Source organism: Drosophila ficusphila, unplaced genomic scaffold (genome assembly GCF_018152265.1).
Source record: "Drosophila ficusphila isolate 14025-0441.05 unplaced genomic scaffold, ASM1815226v1 contig_791, whole genome shotgun sequence".
In the NCBI taxonomy this organism is placed as follows: Eukaryota; Metazoa; Arthropoda; class Insecta; order Diptera; family Drosophilidae; genus Drosophila; species Drosophila ficusphila.
The window spans coordinates 11,349,657-11,366,446 of NW_025064737.1; the positions used below are offsets into that span (position 1 = coordinate 11,349,657).

Sequence of the window (16,790 nt, forward strand, 5' to 3'; positions counted from 1 at the left end):
TCATAGTTTCACCCAAATAAAAATGACCATAGGACTCATGGAGCTCAGTGTCTGTCCTATACATTTGGAACTAAGCCTTAATTTTGTTTTCGAAAATTCCAAATTTTTCGTAGCCAACCGTAATCTTGGAATCCTGTCAACATGCCAGCTGGGAAGTGCGGGTGCACCAAATATGAAACTCGCGTCCATGTTATTTACGTGGGAGGAACTATCGGAATGATACGCAACGAGTCCGGAGGTGGGTGAATCTATAGCTCTATCATGTGCTTTACCAATACCTAGCTTTTAACTAGTATTAACGACCGTGCCCAAAATGTTGGAAAAGAAGCTTCGCGATATTCCTAGCTGCCACGATCAAACAGTTGCTAACAAGACAGATGAAAAATGTTTATTGGCACTTCCAGCAGTTTCGGGGGCTCCGTATCGTGTCCTTTACGATTTGGTCGAATTCGATCCCCTGTTGGAATCCAGTTGCATGGGTTTTAGTGACTGGCAGCGCATGGCTCATGAAGTGGGAGTAAGTTAATAATAATCTTACCGTATAAAGTGGAAAAAAATATAGATACAGATGTAAAAAACATTTAACTTGCAATTAGATTTCACCTGTAAATATTTCTTTCATTTTTAGAGGTAGTTAAAATACCAAAATCCTCTTTAAAAAAGGTTTTAAAATAAGGAAATATTCAGAAAACTATTAGTCTAATTTCTTACCCATTATAGAAAAAGTATAATTCCTACGACGGCTTTGTGATTCTCCACGGAACGGATACCTTGGCCTACTCCGCTTCCATGCTGGCTTTTATGCTGGAGAACCTTAACAAGCCCGTCGTGGTAACTGGAGCTCAACTTCCCATTTTCGAGGCTCGATCCGATGGAAGGGACAACTTTCTGGGTGCCCTTCTGGTGGCAGGCAACTACAACATTCCCGAGGTGCTCGTCTTCTTTGGCAACAAGCTCTTCCGTGGCTGTCGTACCACGAAGCTCAATTCGGATTCCTTCCACGCAATCGATTCACCCAACTTACCTCCTTTGGGACGTGTAGGTGTGAACATTGAGATCAATAGCCGCCAGATCTTCCGGCCGTGCAACGTTAAGCCGTTTTCGTTGCACTGCGCACTGGAGAAAAACGTGGCTTTGCTGAGGATTTATCCCGGCATAACTGCCAGTGTGATGCAGGCCTTTCTGAAGGAGCCCATTAAAGGTGTTGTCCTTCAGACCTACGGAGCTGGAAACTTTCCGGTGGGTCGCGAGGATTTAATGGACGCCCTAAGAGAGGCAATCCACCGATGTGTCATTATCGTGAACATTTCGCAATGTTCGGCGGGCATGGTCACGAACACTTCTGAGACGGGTAATGAACTGCTCAAGTTGGGCGTGATCCCCGGCTACGACTTGACCCAGGAGGCCGCCTTCGCCAAGTTGGCCTACGTGTTGTCCAAGCCGGAGTGGGATGTGCCCAACAAGAAGAAGGTTATGCTGTTGAGCCTGCGCGGTGAGTTGACCACCAACAAGGTGGCCAAGATCAACGACATCGATCTCATCGAGGGCGTGGCTCGCACACTGCACATGTCCACGGCGGTGGAGAAACAGCAAATGTGCTCCACATTTTATCCTGCTTTGGTGGCATCTGCCGTCACCGAAGGCGACACCCACAAGCTGAGCGATCTCAAGCAGTACGGAGCCAATCTGTGCGACACCAACTGCGATGGACGTTCCGCTCTGCACCTGGCCTGCTTTCTCGGCAAGATGAACTGCGTCTGCTTTTTGGTATCGTCGGGCTGTCCGGTTAATGTGCACGATCGATTCAACCGCACGCCGCTGCACGAGGCCATCGACACGGACAACCATGAAATTATCAAGGTGCTGCTCAAGAACGGCGCCACTTTGAATGACCAGCCACTGGTTCAGGCGGAGCTGCTGCGCGCCCTCACGGAGCGGGGCAAGGTTAAGCGAATGGAGTCCTTCCGTCTGGCTGGCGCTGATCTAACCTTGGCCGATCGCACCGGACGCACTGCTCTGCATTACGCCTGCCAGTTGGGCAACCACGAGGTGGTGGACTATCTGCTCCCGCACTACGAAAATCCGTACGTGAAGGATGAGCTGGGCATGGCGCCCATTGACTACGCCAAGGCAGCCAATCATGCCCACATTATAACCCTGCTGCGATTCCGGGAGAACGAGTTGGCAGAACAAGATCCCTGTGCCTGCTTGAACTAAAAAGGATTGTTATTATTCCCAATTAAAGATTTCTCAACCACCTTTTTTTTTTTTTTTTTTGTCAAATTTCAAATATTATTAGCTTATACCTTGTGTATATATAAGTATGTATATTTAGTGGTTTGTCCAAGTCAAGGGCGACGACGTTATTAGCTTGCATAGGTAACACATTAAAATCAATCTCTACATAGTATAGTCGCACGTCGGGGACGCACTTAAATTTTTGTTAGTAAAACAATACAATCTGATTCGTATATTTCATATAGTTGAATATAGAATATAGTATGCAGTATTTATGTGGTTATTCGATCCGTACAGCGAGTAAGGGCCTACGAAACTGAACCGTCGGGGGAAAAACACGGGCAAACAAAATATATATAAATTAAATGTTAGGCAATAAAAACAAAATACTTAATTCACACGCAGTTATTGGATAATGTCATCTATGTACGCAATAATTATGGGCTTTTGCGTTCACTTATAAATACGTTTCAGACTTAAACTAAAAAATGATTTGCATAATTCGAATACTCGGCCCGAAGACAAACTAAATACTAAACTGTTGATCAACTTACACGACTAAAATGACACATGGCTTTTGTTTGTTTCTATTTCTCTTTTACGTTTGAGCTACAAATTTGTTCTACAACATTTAGACATGAAATATTGCTTGGTATTTGACGCTTGGTAAAGGCTTTTGATTTTGTATCTTGTCCGTGTGCTGTTTCAGTAGAATTCGCATAGATTCGCATGAATTATATAGTGTGCTGTATTCCGTTTAAATGTTATGTTATGTGTTTACTATACTCGTTATTCATAGGTTAGTTTGCTGAAGCATTGGCTGCTGCTAATCTAGTTTGTTGTTAATACTTAGAATTGCTTTCTTCGAATTTTTGTTAGTCAGGGGCCGACTAGCTCGCCTGTGCTATATATCTCCTTTATATCTATGGCTTACACTTATTTTATGTTAATTGATGTAATTTTAAAATCTCTACTAATCTACATTACAAAATTGTTCTTCACTGGGTTCGAGAGGATTCATTTTGTCCTCCTTCGTTTACAACATTTTGACGTACAAACAAATGCATTGTGTAATAAAGGCGTTCCTCCTTTCTGTTCATCATTCGTTGTGACATAAATGGAAAAAGTTTCAGTGTTTTTTGTTTTGCATTGATTTATCTGTTCCATGCTCAGTTAAAAAGTGAAAACTTTGCGTGTGAGTTCGCGTTAAACTAAATTGCACATTGAGTTAAATTTTGAACGCAAGAGTAATTAGTTATTATTTACATACAATTAATTGTATTAGAGTGTGTTTTGTTTGTTGGTTTTGTTTCGAATATTTACAGCAACACGTAAGATGTGCGAGAGATTTGAGAGCTTGGCCTTAACGACTTAAGATATAGCTAAGAATAGGACCGTGGTCGAGCTGCCGAAGTTAGTTATTTAGTTGACCATCAGCGTGTGTGATTCCATGGGCGCTGCCGAGTCGTAGAGCGTGTCCGTGTCCTGAGTGGGCTCGCCCTGCAGTTGACACTGGTTGGACAGGGTGCCAGCACCGCAGTCGCAAAAGAAGCTGTCGAACAAAACGGAGAAGTGTTAGCAATCGTCAACATTTCGAAAGCGAAAGAACAAATCGATTTAATACTGGAATACTCACCGATCGTGTCGTATAAACTCCACGTCATGGCCAGCATGACAATTCTTTATGCAATTGACGCAGATAGCGTTGCGGTCCGTTGTATTGCAGGTCTGGCAGCGGTAGAAGTCGTGCATGGGAAAGGAGGTGTAGCTGCTGATTTTGTACAGGCACTGCCCGCTCGATACAGCCTTCTCCACCTCGTCCTCGTTGTTGAAAATGTTGTTGCCCCGCGTAATGGGCTGAACACCACTGGCCAGGCACAGGCCCCCGAATTTGTTCTTGAATATCTGATTGTGCTCCAGCGTGGCCGTTGCATTGTTCGTGATCTCCACACCCGCTGCCTGTCCATCGTAAATGCGATTTCGCCGTAGGATTGGATGCGACTGCGTCGAGATCAGAACACCAGCCTGCGTGTTGCGGAAGATATCGTTCTCCTCGAGGATCCCCTTGCCGCCGTTGAAGATGCAGATGCCGCCATCGCGACCATCGTAGATCTTGTTCCGCTTGAGCGTCGGGTTGGAGTCGGTCTTAATCCAAACACCGGCCATGGCGTTGTCGAAGATCTCGTTCTGTTCCAACAGACCCAAGCCGCCGTTGTAGACGAGTACTCCGCCGTTTTGACCACCCCAGATCTTGTTTCCCCGTATCACCGGATTGCTGCCCGTACGGATCTGCACTCCCGAGTACAGGTGGTTGAATATATCGTTGTCCTCCAATTTGCCGTGTCCGTTGTCGTAGAAATAGACTCCCACCTGTTTGCCCGAATGGATACGATTACGTCGCAGAACGGGTGTGCTTCCAGTGGTGATCCACACGCCGGCTAAAGTGTTGGAGTACACCTCATTCTCTTCGATCAGCCCCTGGCCCTTTTCGTGCACATAGATGCCACCGTGTTGCCCATGGTGAATCTTATTGTGCCGCACTATGGGATCGCTGTTGGTGCGGATCTGAATTCCGGCCAGTGCATTTCCGTATATGTTGTTGTGCTCGATCAGACCGCGACCCTCGCCGAAGATGTAGACGCCACCTTGGTGTCCATTGTAGATCTCATTCTTGCGAATTGTGGGATTGCTGTTAGAGGTTATCCAAACGCCTTTGGAAGAAGAGTTTGAGTTTGAAAATAAAAGTGTTGAGACACGGCTTCGTCTTACCTGCAAAGTTATTTGAATGAATGCGGTTCTCGATAAATTGACCCAGTCCATTCTCATGTACATAAATGCCGCCCGTCTGGCCATGATGGATTTCGCACTTGACCACGGTGGGATTGGCGCCAGCCTTCACTTCGAAACCAGCTATGCGATTGTTGTGAATGTCATTCTTCTCAAAGTAACCCTACAAAGAGGAAATTCAGAAAGAAATAACGTTTATAAGTAAATATTTTCAAAGTGTTAATAAGCATTTAATAAATATATATTGAAGAGTAAAAAATAAACATTTCTTTTAACTTACCATTCCGTTTTCGAAGGTAAAGATGCCCACATCCCGACCGTGATGTATGTGGTTCTCCCGCATGATTGGACTGGCGAAGTTCTTCACCCAAATACCAGCCAATGCATTCCGGCTGATCTCGTTGTGCTCGTAGGTTCCCTGGGCGTAGTCGGTGACGTAGAGACCTACATTCTCGCAGTCGCTGATATCGCAGTTGCGGATCACGGGATTGGCGTTTACACCACCAACACAGACGGCAGCGCCCACCACTGAAGTGGAGCGAATGATGCAGTTGTCAACGGTGGGGGAGCAGTTCTCGCCGATGTCCAAGCAATAGTGTTTATGATGCGACACCGTGGAGGTGACTTCGGGCGAAAACTTGAGCGTAAGGTAGCCCACATAGGCGTACTTGGCTCCCTCTACGAACATCACTGTGGAGCCGGCCTCCCGTTCCAGAATCACCGATTCTGCCACGTTGCCAGGTGCAGCTCCAACCAAAGCTACGTCCGAGTCGATAAAGAGATATTCGCCCTTGTAGTGGCCGGCATGGAGGAATATCAGAGGTCCGGGATGCTCGGTGGGCGCCACCTGCTCCTCGTAGATGTTGACCAGCGCATTTACGCTGGCACCACCAGCTCCGGCGCCTCCCGAAGCTGCACTAGTGTTGGACAAACCGGCGGAGACCAAGTTTCCAGCTCCTGCGCCAGCGGGCACAAAGACGCCCGCTGCGGCCCGTTCTTCTGGGTAGTCCAAAGCTGCCTGAATCGTGTTAAAGAAAACAATGCTTCGGCCCGAGCTGCGACGTTCCTGGTAACCGGGACGCACATGCACGCCACGATACAGCTGCCGAAAGCTCTCCTTCCACGGATTGGCGTACTCCGACTCTTCCGGTTTTTCAAACACAAACTTGCAGAGCTCCGGATTGAACAGAGGCAGGTCGTACTCGAAGACCGACTGGTAGAGGCGCTTCCACAGCTCCGTGTCGTTGGCGATGGTGTTGAAGCGTTTGCACACGAGTGCCAGGCGGCAGAGGTCCTGTTCCATCAAATAAGAGAATATGGCCAGCAGCACCTCGTCAGGCAGTTCGTACTGAAGGTACTGGGCCGCCGTGGGCGCACAGCCCGCTCCTCCGGCAGCTGCCGTCCCTGCTCCGGCTGCTTCCCCCGTTGCCCCCGCAGTTGGTCCCATCTCACCGCCTTGCGTGTAGAGGCGGCGTGATCTCTTCCTCGCCGGCAGCATGTAGTTATTGTCCTCGATGGCCGCTCCCACGGGCAAGGCACCACAATGCTGCTGCGGTACTGAGCTATGGACATTCGGGGGCTGCGCTAGCGTGGCTCCCGTGGTGGGTGCATTGTTTACCGGAAAGGTGGCACTGGTCGAGGGCGCCTGCACATTGGAAGAGGAGCTCGACGACGAGGCGGACGAGGATGACGAGCTAGAAGAGGAGGACGACGAAGAGCTGGATGGCGAGGCTCCGGGATTAACCAACGGTGGTGAGCTGCTCGATGGTCCCACGAGTATGGCGGCGGCGGTTGCCACGGCGGAGGAGGAGCTGGTGGGCCACTGCTCGTGGCTGCTGGCGGAGATCTTGCGGCGCAAGTCGTATGGGCTCTGGTGACTACTGGCGGTGGAAGCGGAGGCTGCAGCTGCCGCGGCGGCGGACGTTGTGGCGGTGCTGGGTCCGGCTGTGGCGCAGGTTGACTTCGACGACGAGGTGGTGGAGGTGGAGGCTCCCAAAGACGGTGGTGTGGACTGACTGGAACCGGCGCCCGAGCTCTCCGTGGTGTCCATCATTTGCAGGACATTGTAGAAGCTGCCGGAGAAGCTCGAGGATGCGGCTCCACCAGAACTGCTGGTCCCTTGGCCACTATCAAAGTACTCTGCTGAATTGGAGGCTCCTGCTGCGGCAGTTGCTCCACCGGCTCCAGCTGCTCCGGAAGTGGATGCGGCGGTGGCATTGCTGTTCCCGCTGCTGCTACTGCTATTATTGTTGTTGGCACCGCCACTAACCGCACCACTGCTGGTGGATCCTGATGCATTAGCTCCGGCGGCAGCCACGTTCTGCTGAAGCATCGGATCCATGATGTTTCCCGTCGGCCGGTTGGGCATCGCTATCCGGTTGGCTCCTTTCCGGCGGGAGCGGCGCACGTAGGTGCGCGACGAGGTGAACGAGGCGCTCGGCATTTTCTCCACCTGACCAGCGACAGTGAGTTTTCCGCGAGTTAATCGGAGCCAAAGACTTTTGCGCTTGAGTTTTCACAGTTTTCCAACCCCATATGCACACGCACTCACACTGGCATACACACGCACATGCACATGCACAATTTGGCGACGACTTTCCTCGCCTTGCCTTTCACTATTTCGCTCTACAGATTTGGCTTCTAATCGGATCGTTTGGCTATATCCTTGGACCCTTTAATTAAAATATTAATTTAACTCCATTTGTTTAAGTTTATCTGTCTGCTGACTGCTCTTCTTATTGCTAGTGTGTGCACGTGTGTGTGTGTGTGTGCCTTTTTCGGGGTTTCTATCCTTTGTCTCTCCTTTGTTTTGTTTTATTTGGTTAGAGGAGAAGCACTAGCGCACTCACTGGCCAGTTGCCATCCCGCTCGCTCATTGTTACTCCGTCTCCCCCTTTAATTCGTCTTCGCAGCAGTCACTCTGCTTTCTTTTTGTTATTTTTCCGGCAAAAATAACTCTTTTTGCAATGTTTAATTGGAAGTTTTAACGATCAGCATTAGCACTCGACACAGTTGCACACTATTTTTCGGAAAATTCAGCAGCAAAACCACCATTAATCCGAATTTTTAATTTTAGCGTACAGTGTGACCGCGTCTTGACTGACTAAATATACCAGGCGCCCGTAAAAACATGCCCAAATTTAAAAGATTATTATTTGGTATTAAGAAGAGAATGGTGTGGTATATTTTGCGTTGATTTTCTATTTAAACTATCGTCAAAATGTGTACTTCCCCGCGCTGCTTTCAAAATTTGAAATAATTTTATTATTGAAATACTTGCAAAAAAAATTTGTTTGTACTTAATAGTATTCATTTAACTATTAGAAATATACAATCTCAGAAACCTTCATATAACAGTGACCTACAAACTCGAAAAGTGCAGCAAACTATACTGTTTGAAAGCGTCTGAAAAGCAGTCAACATGCAAGCAAGGTCTTTAGTTGCTGCCAACCGACAATTAAGGTCGCACCACGCCCCCTTTTCCGCAACGCTTGGGGATAAGTTTTGTTGTTCACCTTTGTCATTGTCATTTTGCCCTGTGTTTTGACTACTTCATTGAATGCCCAGCATTGAACTTCGCACACGCGATCTTGTCGACTATGAAAAGTTAAGTTGGCAATGTTTCTGTTTATCAATTTTTTAAGCCTTTGTGCCAAAAGTAAAGCATATTTTCCATAATTTAAACTCCTAATGCCACTTCCTTGGCAGCATTTCATTTCCCAGTGGCAGCTGAACAAACCCAAAAAACAGCTTGGCTTGTTGATGACGAATATTCAGAGGGCAACTATAGCTGCACTGAAAAAAATACAAAAATAAAAATTATTGTACGAAAAAAAAGAGAAAATTGGTGTTCAAAACCTATTAACTCTCTTTTTCTTAGCTTATACCTGACTTAAGCCATAATTTTAGTTGTACCACAAATGGACTCTGAGGTAACTGACCCTTTATTGCCATTTATTATAATTTTGTTTGCTATTAAAATTAATTGCAGAATAGCTTCCCCCAAATTGAAAGTATGTATATGACATCTTGGGTTTTGGTTGGCAGATATCGGCACACCACTTGGGTCTCCCCTCATAGTTTTTCTTAATTTTTTCCGGTTTTCCCCGCCTGAAACTAGTGGCTCTTCGTATTGTTTTGGTGTGCGCTTTGTGCTGCCCATTTAGAGGGCATTACGCTGCGCCTTCTTCCTTTCCCCGGCGTGAATGATAATGGCGTACGCATCCCTTTGGCCCGACACCACCCAGCACCACCAACCCCCCAAAAAAAGGGGAGGGGATGGGGTGACTACGGCCATATGTTCTCGGGGGCCTGCTGCCCGGTGGACTCCCCCGACGACCCCTCGCCGCTGACCTCAATAATAATTTCGTCTAATTGCTTCGTAATTATGCCGCGCACATGCTTTTCTTGATTCGCCCGTTGTTGGTAATTCACTTGGCCCCCACGGTTACCTTCCTATCTTCGCTGGTGCGTGCTCTCCTTGGTCCTTGTTCCCTGCTCCTTGCTCCTTGCTGCTTACTGCTTGCTCCTTGCACGAGGATGTGCGACGGCGGCCTCCAAGTGGGTGGCCCTTGGTCCGAGTCGGCCATTTTGGGCATGTTATTATTTGTCTCTTTTGTTTTGCGCAATTTTTCGTCATTTGCTTCATTTTCTGTCATTAGAGGTATTTAACTTTTTGCTGTTTTGCCTCTTTCCGATTTGCTTCCATTATTCAGGCGTTCGCGACCATTTGCAGTTTTCGCATTCAGGCCGCCAGGAAAAGTGAGTAAATGGATTTTCCTGCGGTCAGGTTTTGCGGAGCGGAAAAAAGTATAAATTTATTCACGTTTCTCGTAATATTTCACAAATGTATGTTTGTGTGGTAAAATTTAAAAAAGTATTGTGCTTTACAAACTTTATTTAAAATGGATAATACCTTTCACTTTTTTAATAGCCGTGTAACCTTTACGTTTTTTTTGCCAGCATATTGGCTTTGCCATACATTTCTTTATAATTACTGTCTTTTTAAATGACAAACCCTGCTCGTAAATATTTCTGTGTGGCAAACGAACGAAGAAGTTGCCTTCTTGGCCCACTTTTCCATGCCGCATTTCGAATGTTTCGGAGGGCTGCAACCAAGGAGCGTATCAATGTGTGTCAATGGGCTGTTGACTCCAATTGGATCCACATGTCCGCTCCTAAAGTGCAAAACTGCAGCCAGTCTCTGTTTCCTTTTTTTCCCCTTGACACGCAGGATATGCCAAGTCATTTAGATGGTATCGCTCACATTTTTAATGACAACTAATGCGAATGTCCTTTGAGTTGCGCCCGTTTTGTCCCCGTCTACTTCTCTTCCTCCCCATTTTTTTTTCAGGAGCTTAATCACATTTGAAGGCGGTGGGGGCGTGTCTCGCTCTTTTGGTACAAGTATGTCTAATGCGCAGAACTTTTAATTGAGTTTAAAATTGTATGAAGAAGGGACGAACAGAAGGTCCTGTGGCAATGGAAATCGGCAACCGTAATTACACAGAAATGCGTATGTGTGTGTGTGCGTGTGTGTGTTAGCGAGTGTGCCTTTGCTCGCAGTTTTCGAAGTGTGTCGGTTTCAATCTCGGTAAATTGCCCATGAAATATTAACTTTGCCATAATGAGACTCAATTTTTATACCTCGTAATTTGCCTAACAAAATTCCACTCACACACATGAAAGGACAACCGAAAGGCTGAACGGGCATTATAAATGGTTTCGTTTTATGTCCTTAGCCTTTTTCTGGATAATGTTAATGCACCTGTTTCTCAACCCCCTCCCCTTCATAACCCCCCATAATCCAATAAAAGTGGCAGAAAGTGTGCGAGAAAAAGCGGCATAATCCTTCTTATTCAGCGGTCAAGCCTCGCACACAAAGGACAAATTCTGTGACCCAATTATGAGCGCTGGAATTGTGACACATCGAGGTCCTGCTGCACTCGCCCCTCGTCTTACTTTGCGATGTAATCCGGTGCCGAATGAAAAATTACTCAATTTGCAATGGCCGACACCTTGGCAACCTGCAAAACACCTGAGAACCCCTTCTCCCCTTTTCTCCTTTTCCATGCAGACACTTGCGAAACGACTTCCTCATTACTTCCACCGTAGCCACAAACCCTTAACAAGAAGTAATTCCCTGGCCCACGGATAGTTAGTGGAAAATGACTTGGCTTATAAGTAAAATTTCTTGCAATTTCGCATCGACAAATGGCTTTTGGTTGCACGTGTAAGCGGCAAAAAAAAAGGGAAAATAAAGCAAATACAAAAAAGTACATGGGAAAGGAAAGCCAGCGAGAATGAATGGATCGAATATTCCGACTACCAGATATCCGCTACAAAGATTTATTCCATTTTGCACCGTGTCGAATGTTGTTTAATTGGAATTTTCACAGGCGTGAACAACGAACATGCGTACAAAACAATTACACAGAAGTTGAATCGATGTTTTATTGCTGGGTTTATTATGCTCAGTATACTGTAGTCATACAGTCAGACTTATTTAACCCGATCTTTTATGACTCAAAGTCAAAAGTCAAACTAATTTGGTTAGCCTACTAGGAAACTTTTGCTAGAGTTATATAATTATTTGTTTCTTTAATTAATATGATGTCAAACTTTTCAGAAAAACACGAAAAAATTTGCATGCTAAGACACATTTTTTGGAAAAGATTTGAAATAGACTAAAACGAATATGAATTCCCTGAAATAAAATGTTCAGGCTTAAAAAAAATACAGCTTTTCTTTGTTTTTAATTTTGTAAACATCAGATGCCATATTTTTTTAAGTGTAGTTTCAAATTGTTGTGTAAATTCTATTCTTTTCTCTATTCTATTACCTAAAAACAGCTTTCGCTTAGCATTACTCTAGTTTTGTTAACAAAGTATGCATAAAGTGTCCCCAAAAAATTCCGCTTTAAATGAAACATATATACTTTCACTGAAGTGTAGCGAGTGTAAACAAACACGAGTGCCAAATTAGAATCAATTAATGTTAATGATGCTCTTTTTTATGCTGCGCAAACCACTCGCATTTCCAATTCAATCGAAACGCATTTTGTTGAGCATAAAAGACTGAACTGTGATTAGTCGCCAAACAACCAATACCTCGAGTGGAAGCCGGTCTTTCAAAAATTCTTTTTCAAAAATGGCGGATTTTCTAAATGGAACGTTGTCCATTTCGGAGGATCCTGTCCAACTGCCTCTCATGGGCAGTCCTTGGCCCACGTTGACTATTCTCTCCATCTACCTGCTGTTCATTCTGAAGGTCGGAAGACAGTTCATGGAAAACCGAAAGCCCTTCGATCTTCGAGGAGTGATCAAGGCCTACAATATCATGCAGATCGTTTACAATAGTGCAGCTCTGACAGGCGTAAGTATTGTTTATTTCGAAGATTTCTTTATAACTATATAACTAGGTTAACTGAATTAAAATTAATTCAATACATAAGCTTGAAGATTATAATTTTATAAGTTGTACAACTGATTTTAATAATAACTTACCAATTTTTTTTCAGGGTCTCTACTTTTTATTCGTGTTAAAAGCGTACGATCTGAGTTGCATCTCGAGATTGCCGCTGGATCATGAGTACAAAAACTGGGAGCGATGGCTCAGCTACTCGTACTTTTTCAACAAGCTAATGGATCTCATGGAGACAGTTTTCTTTGTGCTCCGAAAGAAGTATCGCCAGATATCCGTCCTTCACGTCGTCCACCACTTGATCATGGCCTTTGGCGGATACTTGTACCTCACCTACAGCGGCTATGGAGGAACTCTATTCCCATTGTGCCTGCTAAATGTGGCCGTCCATGTGATTATGTACACTTATTACTATTTATCGTGCGTCAGCAAGGACTTGCAGACGAGTCGGTGGAAGAAGTACATCACCATTGTCCAGTTAGTCCAGTTCCTACTAGTCCTCTCGAACTTTAGCTATACGTTGATGCAGCCCAACTGCAATGCCTCCAGACCAGTGATATATTCCGGCATGTTGGTAGATATAACCTTTATCCTGCTGTTCGGAAACTTCTACCTGCATGCCTACGTACTGCCCAGCAAAAAGAAACCAGAACTGAAAGTACATTGAATATGTGTCGCGAAACTAAAAAAGAAATAAATATTCCTTAAAAAAGAGCAGAAAATGTTTTGGTGTTGAATTACACACAGCTGAATAAACACTAGCTTCAGAAAAGGTAAGTTGGCCTAGGTTATTCGAATAACTTAGCATATCTTGAGAGCCTTACAGCATGTCTAGGAATATTTTTCCATTAATAGGCCTATTTAGCAGCTTGGACCTTTTTTGCACAGTATTTAGTTTTGAAACTTTTTGGGTTGAAAATATTCAGGGTAACTCATGATCTTGTTAATATTATTTATTGTTAAATAGAATTAAATTATATTATAAATTATATTATTTAATTAATTACACATTTATATGTAACGCTATTTTTTTTACTGACTTTGCAAAATTAACTGCAGTAAAAGTTAAAAACCCTTACAAGTATTATTTGCGTGGTTTTTGGTTAGACTAATTAAATCTATAAGAAATATCAGTGTCACCTATTTCATTAAGAATCAAAAAAAAAAAAAAATGTAAAATTGGAAAAAAATATTAATATGTATCTTGGTTAAATTAAATTCCGTACTTTTATATTTCAAGCGTCAGGCTAAGAATATTTTAATCAAAGACGAACTATTTTTAAAGCAGTCGCACTGTTCCATGCAAAGGGTAGAAATAAAAATAGTGAGGAGGGAAGGGGAAAGGGAAGAAGAATGGGGAGGGGAGGGGAAGGGAAGGGAAAGGAAAGGAAGGGGGAAAGGGGAAATGGGGTAAGGGGGAATGGGGTAAGGGGGAATGGGGTAAGGGGTAAAAGTCGTGTGACTGCTATGAGAACTAAACAATGCACGTTTAATGTCATTTAAAACGGCAATTACTCAGCACGCTCGGTGGCTCGAAGAGCTCGAAAGCCAGTGGCACCCAGTTGGATAGAGAGAGCCCGTTCCGAGGACCAAGGACCCATAAGCCAATGGCCAACTGGTAACTGGTAACTGCCTACCCCAAAAACCCAGAGCCACTGCACTTGACTGTGGCTTCGCTTTAATGTCACTGCATGGCCGCAATTATTCAGGCGGCACTTCGACTCTGATTCGCCGCATGCGATTCCTATGCAAATTCGGAGCAGTCACGGGTTGACCCTTCCGGTGCCATAAATCCACTGCCTCGACTGGCCTACCTCGCTTGTGGTTCTCGTTGGGGTTCTGGTTGGGGCTTCTGCCTCATGTTCTTGTTGTTGCATTCTAATTAAAAGCAGCAGGGAATGTCCAGGCACGTGGTCTCTCAGGGAAGTCCTGCGGAGCATGCAGATCACGTGCTAGTGAGAACAAAAGGATCCCCCGTTTCGCCACTGGAAACCATGAGAAGCTTGAGATGTGGCCCACGGGATTTATTCCGGTCGAAAGGGGTCACTTCTTGCCCCAAACGACTGCATTTTAATTCAGTGTCGATGCATTTGAATTAATCTATTATTCAACCGGCACATATGCAAATGCCTGGCTACACTGAAATCCAAATTATTTCGTATTCCTATGTCACTTATTTTAGGATGGTAATTAGTTTTTTATAATTTTATTAGTTTAAGCTTTAATAAATTAATAAAATAAAAACATAAAGGAATATATCAATATAGAATTTGTTTAACAACATTTATATCAGATATGTCCGAATACGTCGTCTTAGTTTTTTTTTTTTACCGCAGTGCAGTTTCACTTGCCCTTGGACTTGACCTTCTGGGGTTGAATGTTGGTCTTCACGCAGAACCTGGTGAACATCATAACATAAACAAGAACCCGAGCAATTTGACTGCAAATATGTGTAAATGTCATGCAGGAACGTCAGGAAAAACTGGATCAGTTGGCTCTAAAGAGAGAGGTACTTCTTCCACTAGAGACTCTCCTGGATATTTTTTCTCTGCGAGGAAGCGTAGTATCTGCACATCACAAAAAAAAAAACACCAACCGAATCCGTAGAATCGGCTCATCTGGTGCAATGTGTGGTACATGTAAATGTGATAAAAGACATGTTCAAATGGAACAAGTAGGCCAGCGAACTTTCCGTGCTCTTCAGTTCGTGATCCTGCGGCAGGACAGGACTTTGCGATGTTTTAGACCTTGAGGACATCAGGCAGCCTGAAGGCTTTTACTTCTGCCCACCTTCAGCACCGACAGAAGGAAGACTGCAATGATGATCACGGAGGAGCCCAGATTGCTGGCCAGTGGCAGCTGGAAAGGTTTGTCGAATATTCTTGAACGACTTTTCAAGTGAATTGTAACTTGGCTTCTGTTCCCACTTTGAAATACTCAGTATAATCAAAACTTATCTACTGATAATATGTGCAAATTTTCAGTATGGTAATTCGCTGGTTTTGTAAAGCGAACTGATTATAAGTAATTATATAAAGTGTTGGATAACCAGTTGAATGTTGAATTCCAGACAATATGGAATGTCGTCAAAACTCAGACAACGTAAATTTTAAATTTTTTCTATTGCTTACATAAATCGACACCATTAGTGTGACCTTACGCAATTAAGACAACCTTTAATCTTGGCTTTAAAAAAGTATTGTCTACTTTTTGGCAACCAAAATGAGAGAATTAAAAACTTCCCGAAATGCTTACTGTTATGAAAAAGATTCCATGAATAATTGTCAAAAGAAAATTCTTAAGGCTTATATTTTTAATTTATTTGTTTTTAAAACGAACTTTGATACTCTGTATACGATTGGTATTCAGATTCTTAATAATCTGCATCTTCTCATCTACTTAGACGTCTTTTGAACGACTTTTTTCTTGGGAAGTACGTAGGCGCGAATGTAAAAGTTGAGGAATAGTATTATAAATATAGTCGAGAAAATGGTTCCCGCCCTTGCAGTTGTAGTTAATGCGGTACACTCGCCTCGTCTGAGGATATAAGTGCTGTGCGACAGAACGATCCCGAACTGGACCAGTTGGATGATGGTCATGTACTTCTTCCACCAGAGATTCGCTCGCACTGACGGGTTGAGGGATGACTGATAGTAATACGCATACATCATAATATGAACAACCACATTTAGAGAGATCATAAAGAAGCCATGGCCTCCATAGCCATACTGGAACAGGTACCAATAGCACAAGAACACCATTATAACGTGGTGGAAGACGTGCAAGAAGGAGATCTGCTGGTTCTTCTTTCGCAGGACAAAGAAGAACGTCTCCAGGAGATCCATGTACTTGTTGAAGTAGTACGCATAGCTGGTCCACCGCTCAAAGTTCTTCCACTCGTGATCCAAAGGTAGGTTCTCGATGCAGTTGAAGTTGTAGTTTCCAGGTCCAAGCATCAAGAAAGCGGACTTTAAAGTATAAGTTTTATTAAATAAATTATTTTGTATGTAAGTCATTAATCACTAAACACTTACACATGCACACAAAATCACGTTGTATATGATTTGTACAATATTGTAGACTTTAATCACTCCGCGCAAATCAAAGGGCTTTCTACTTTCCATGAGCTTTGGACCCACGACTTTCACCAGCAGCAAATAGCTAATGAGAATGGCCAAAACGGTCCCATGGCTGTTGGTCAAAGGAAGCCGCACAGGATCCGGCGGAGTGCGGCTAAGGAGTTCTTGTAGGTATCCAATCATGGCGGGGAAGATAAGTATAAACGGTCTGCTTGTCGATCTAGCACGGACTAATCGCAACTTTATAAATCGGTGGACAGCGAG

At 44.3% G+C, this 16,790-nt stretch overlaps 4 protein-coding genes and 1 pseudogene across 4 annotated transcripts; 2 read left to right on the forward strand and 3 right to left on the reverse strand.

Moving 5' to 3' along the window:
- Nucleotides 1–45: 45 nt before the first annotated feature.
- Nucleotides 46–2,257, forward strand: LOC108098888 (L-asparaginase 1). The gene is made up of 3 exons (XM_017202074.2): nt 46–238; nt 294–517; nt 721–2,257. The coding sequence occupies exons 1-3, from the start codon at nt 142–144 to the stop codon at nt 2,215–2,217; spliced, it is 1,818 nt and encodes a 605-aa protein (XP_017057563.1). The 5' UTR covers nt 46–141; the 3' UTR covers nt 2,218–2,257.
- Nucleotides 2,258–2,303: 46 nt separating this feature from the next.
- LOC108098887 (F-box only protein 11) lies at nt 2,304–8,127 on the reverse strand. The gene is made up of 4 exons (XM_017202073.2): nt 5,306–8,127; nt 5,008–5,188; nt 3,875–4,949; nt 2,304–3,790 (listed from the first exon to the last, which is right to left on the reverse strand). The coding sequence occupies exons 1-4, from the start codon at nt 7,466–7,468 to the stop codon at nt 3,661–3,663; spliced, it is 3,549 nt and encodes a 1,182-aa protein (XP_017057562.2). The 5' UTR covers nt 7,469–8,127; the 3' UTR covers nt 2,304–3,660.
- A 4,003-nt stretch (nt 8,128–12,130) lies between these two features.
- Nucleotides 12,131–13,115, forward strand: LOC108098807 (elongation of very long chain fatty acids protein F). Its single transcript, XM_017201948.1, has 2 exons — nt 12,131–12,399; nt 12,545–13,115. Exons 1-2 carry the CDS (start codon nt 12,175–12,177, stop codon nt 13,112–13,114), a joined length of 795 nt encoding a protein of 264 aa, XP_017057437.1. The 5' UTR covers nt 12,131–12,174; the 3' UTR covers nt 13,115.
- A 1,522-nt stretch (nt 13,116–14,637) lies between these two features.
- LOC122320776 lies at nt 14,638–15,593 on the reverse strand (annotated as a pseudogene).
- A 152-nt stretch (nt 15,594–15,745) lies between these two features.
- LOC108098776 (elongation of very long chain fatty acids protein F-like) lies at nt 15,746–16,764 on the reverse strand. Its single transcript, XM_017201910.2, has 2 exons — nt 16,482–16,764; nt 15,746–16,415 (listed from the first exon to the last, which is right to left on the reverse strand). The coding sequence occupies exons 1-2, from the start codon at nt 16,707–16,709 to the stop codon at nt 15,843–15,845; spliced, it is 801 nt and encodes a 266-aa protein (XP_017057399.1). The 5' UTR covers nt 16,710–16,764; the 3' UTR covers nt 15,746–15,842.
- Nucleotides 16,765–16,790: the final 26 nt, after the last annotated feature.

Coding starts and splice junctions, on each gene's coding strand:
- LOC108098888 (XM_017202074.2), top strand. CDS start 142: ATGCCAGCTGGGAAGTGCGGGTGCACCAAATATGAAACTCGCGTCCAT. Junction 239..293: donor GATACGCAACGAGTCCGGAG/GTGGGTGAATCT, acceptor GCTTTTAACTAG/TATTAACGACCGTGCCCAAA. Junction 518..720: donor GCATGGCTCATGAAGTGGGA/GTAAGTTAATAA, acceptor TACCCATTATAG/AAAAAGTATAATTCCTACGA.
- LOC108098887 (XM_017202073.2), bottom strand. CDS start 7,468: ATGCCGAGCGCCTCGTTCACCTCGTCGCGCACCTACGTGCGCCGCTCC. Junction 5,189..5,305: donor TTACCTTCGAAAACGGAATG/GTAAGTTAAAAG, acceptor TCCTCTTTGTAG/GGTTACTTTGAGAAGAATGA. Junction 4,950..5,007: donor TCATTCAAATAACTTTGCAG/GTAAGACGAAGC, acceptor CTTCTTCCAAAG/GCGTTTGGATAACCTCTAAC.
- LOC108098807 (XM_017201948.1), top strand. CDS start 12,175: ATGGCGGATTTTCTAAATGGAACGTTGTCCATTTCGGAGGATCCTGTC. Junction 12,400..12,544: donor ATAGTGCAGCTCTGACAGGC/GTAAGTATTGTT, acceptor ATTTTTTTTCAG/GGTCTCTACTTTTTATTCGT.
- LOC108098776 (XM_017201910.2), bottom strand. CDS start 16,709: ATGATTGGATACCTACAAGAACTCCTTAGCCGCACTCCGCCGGATCCT. Junction 16,416..16,481: donor ACGTGATTTTGTGTGCATGT/GTAAGTGTTTAG, acceptor TATACTTTAAAG/TCCGCTTTCTTGATGCTTGG.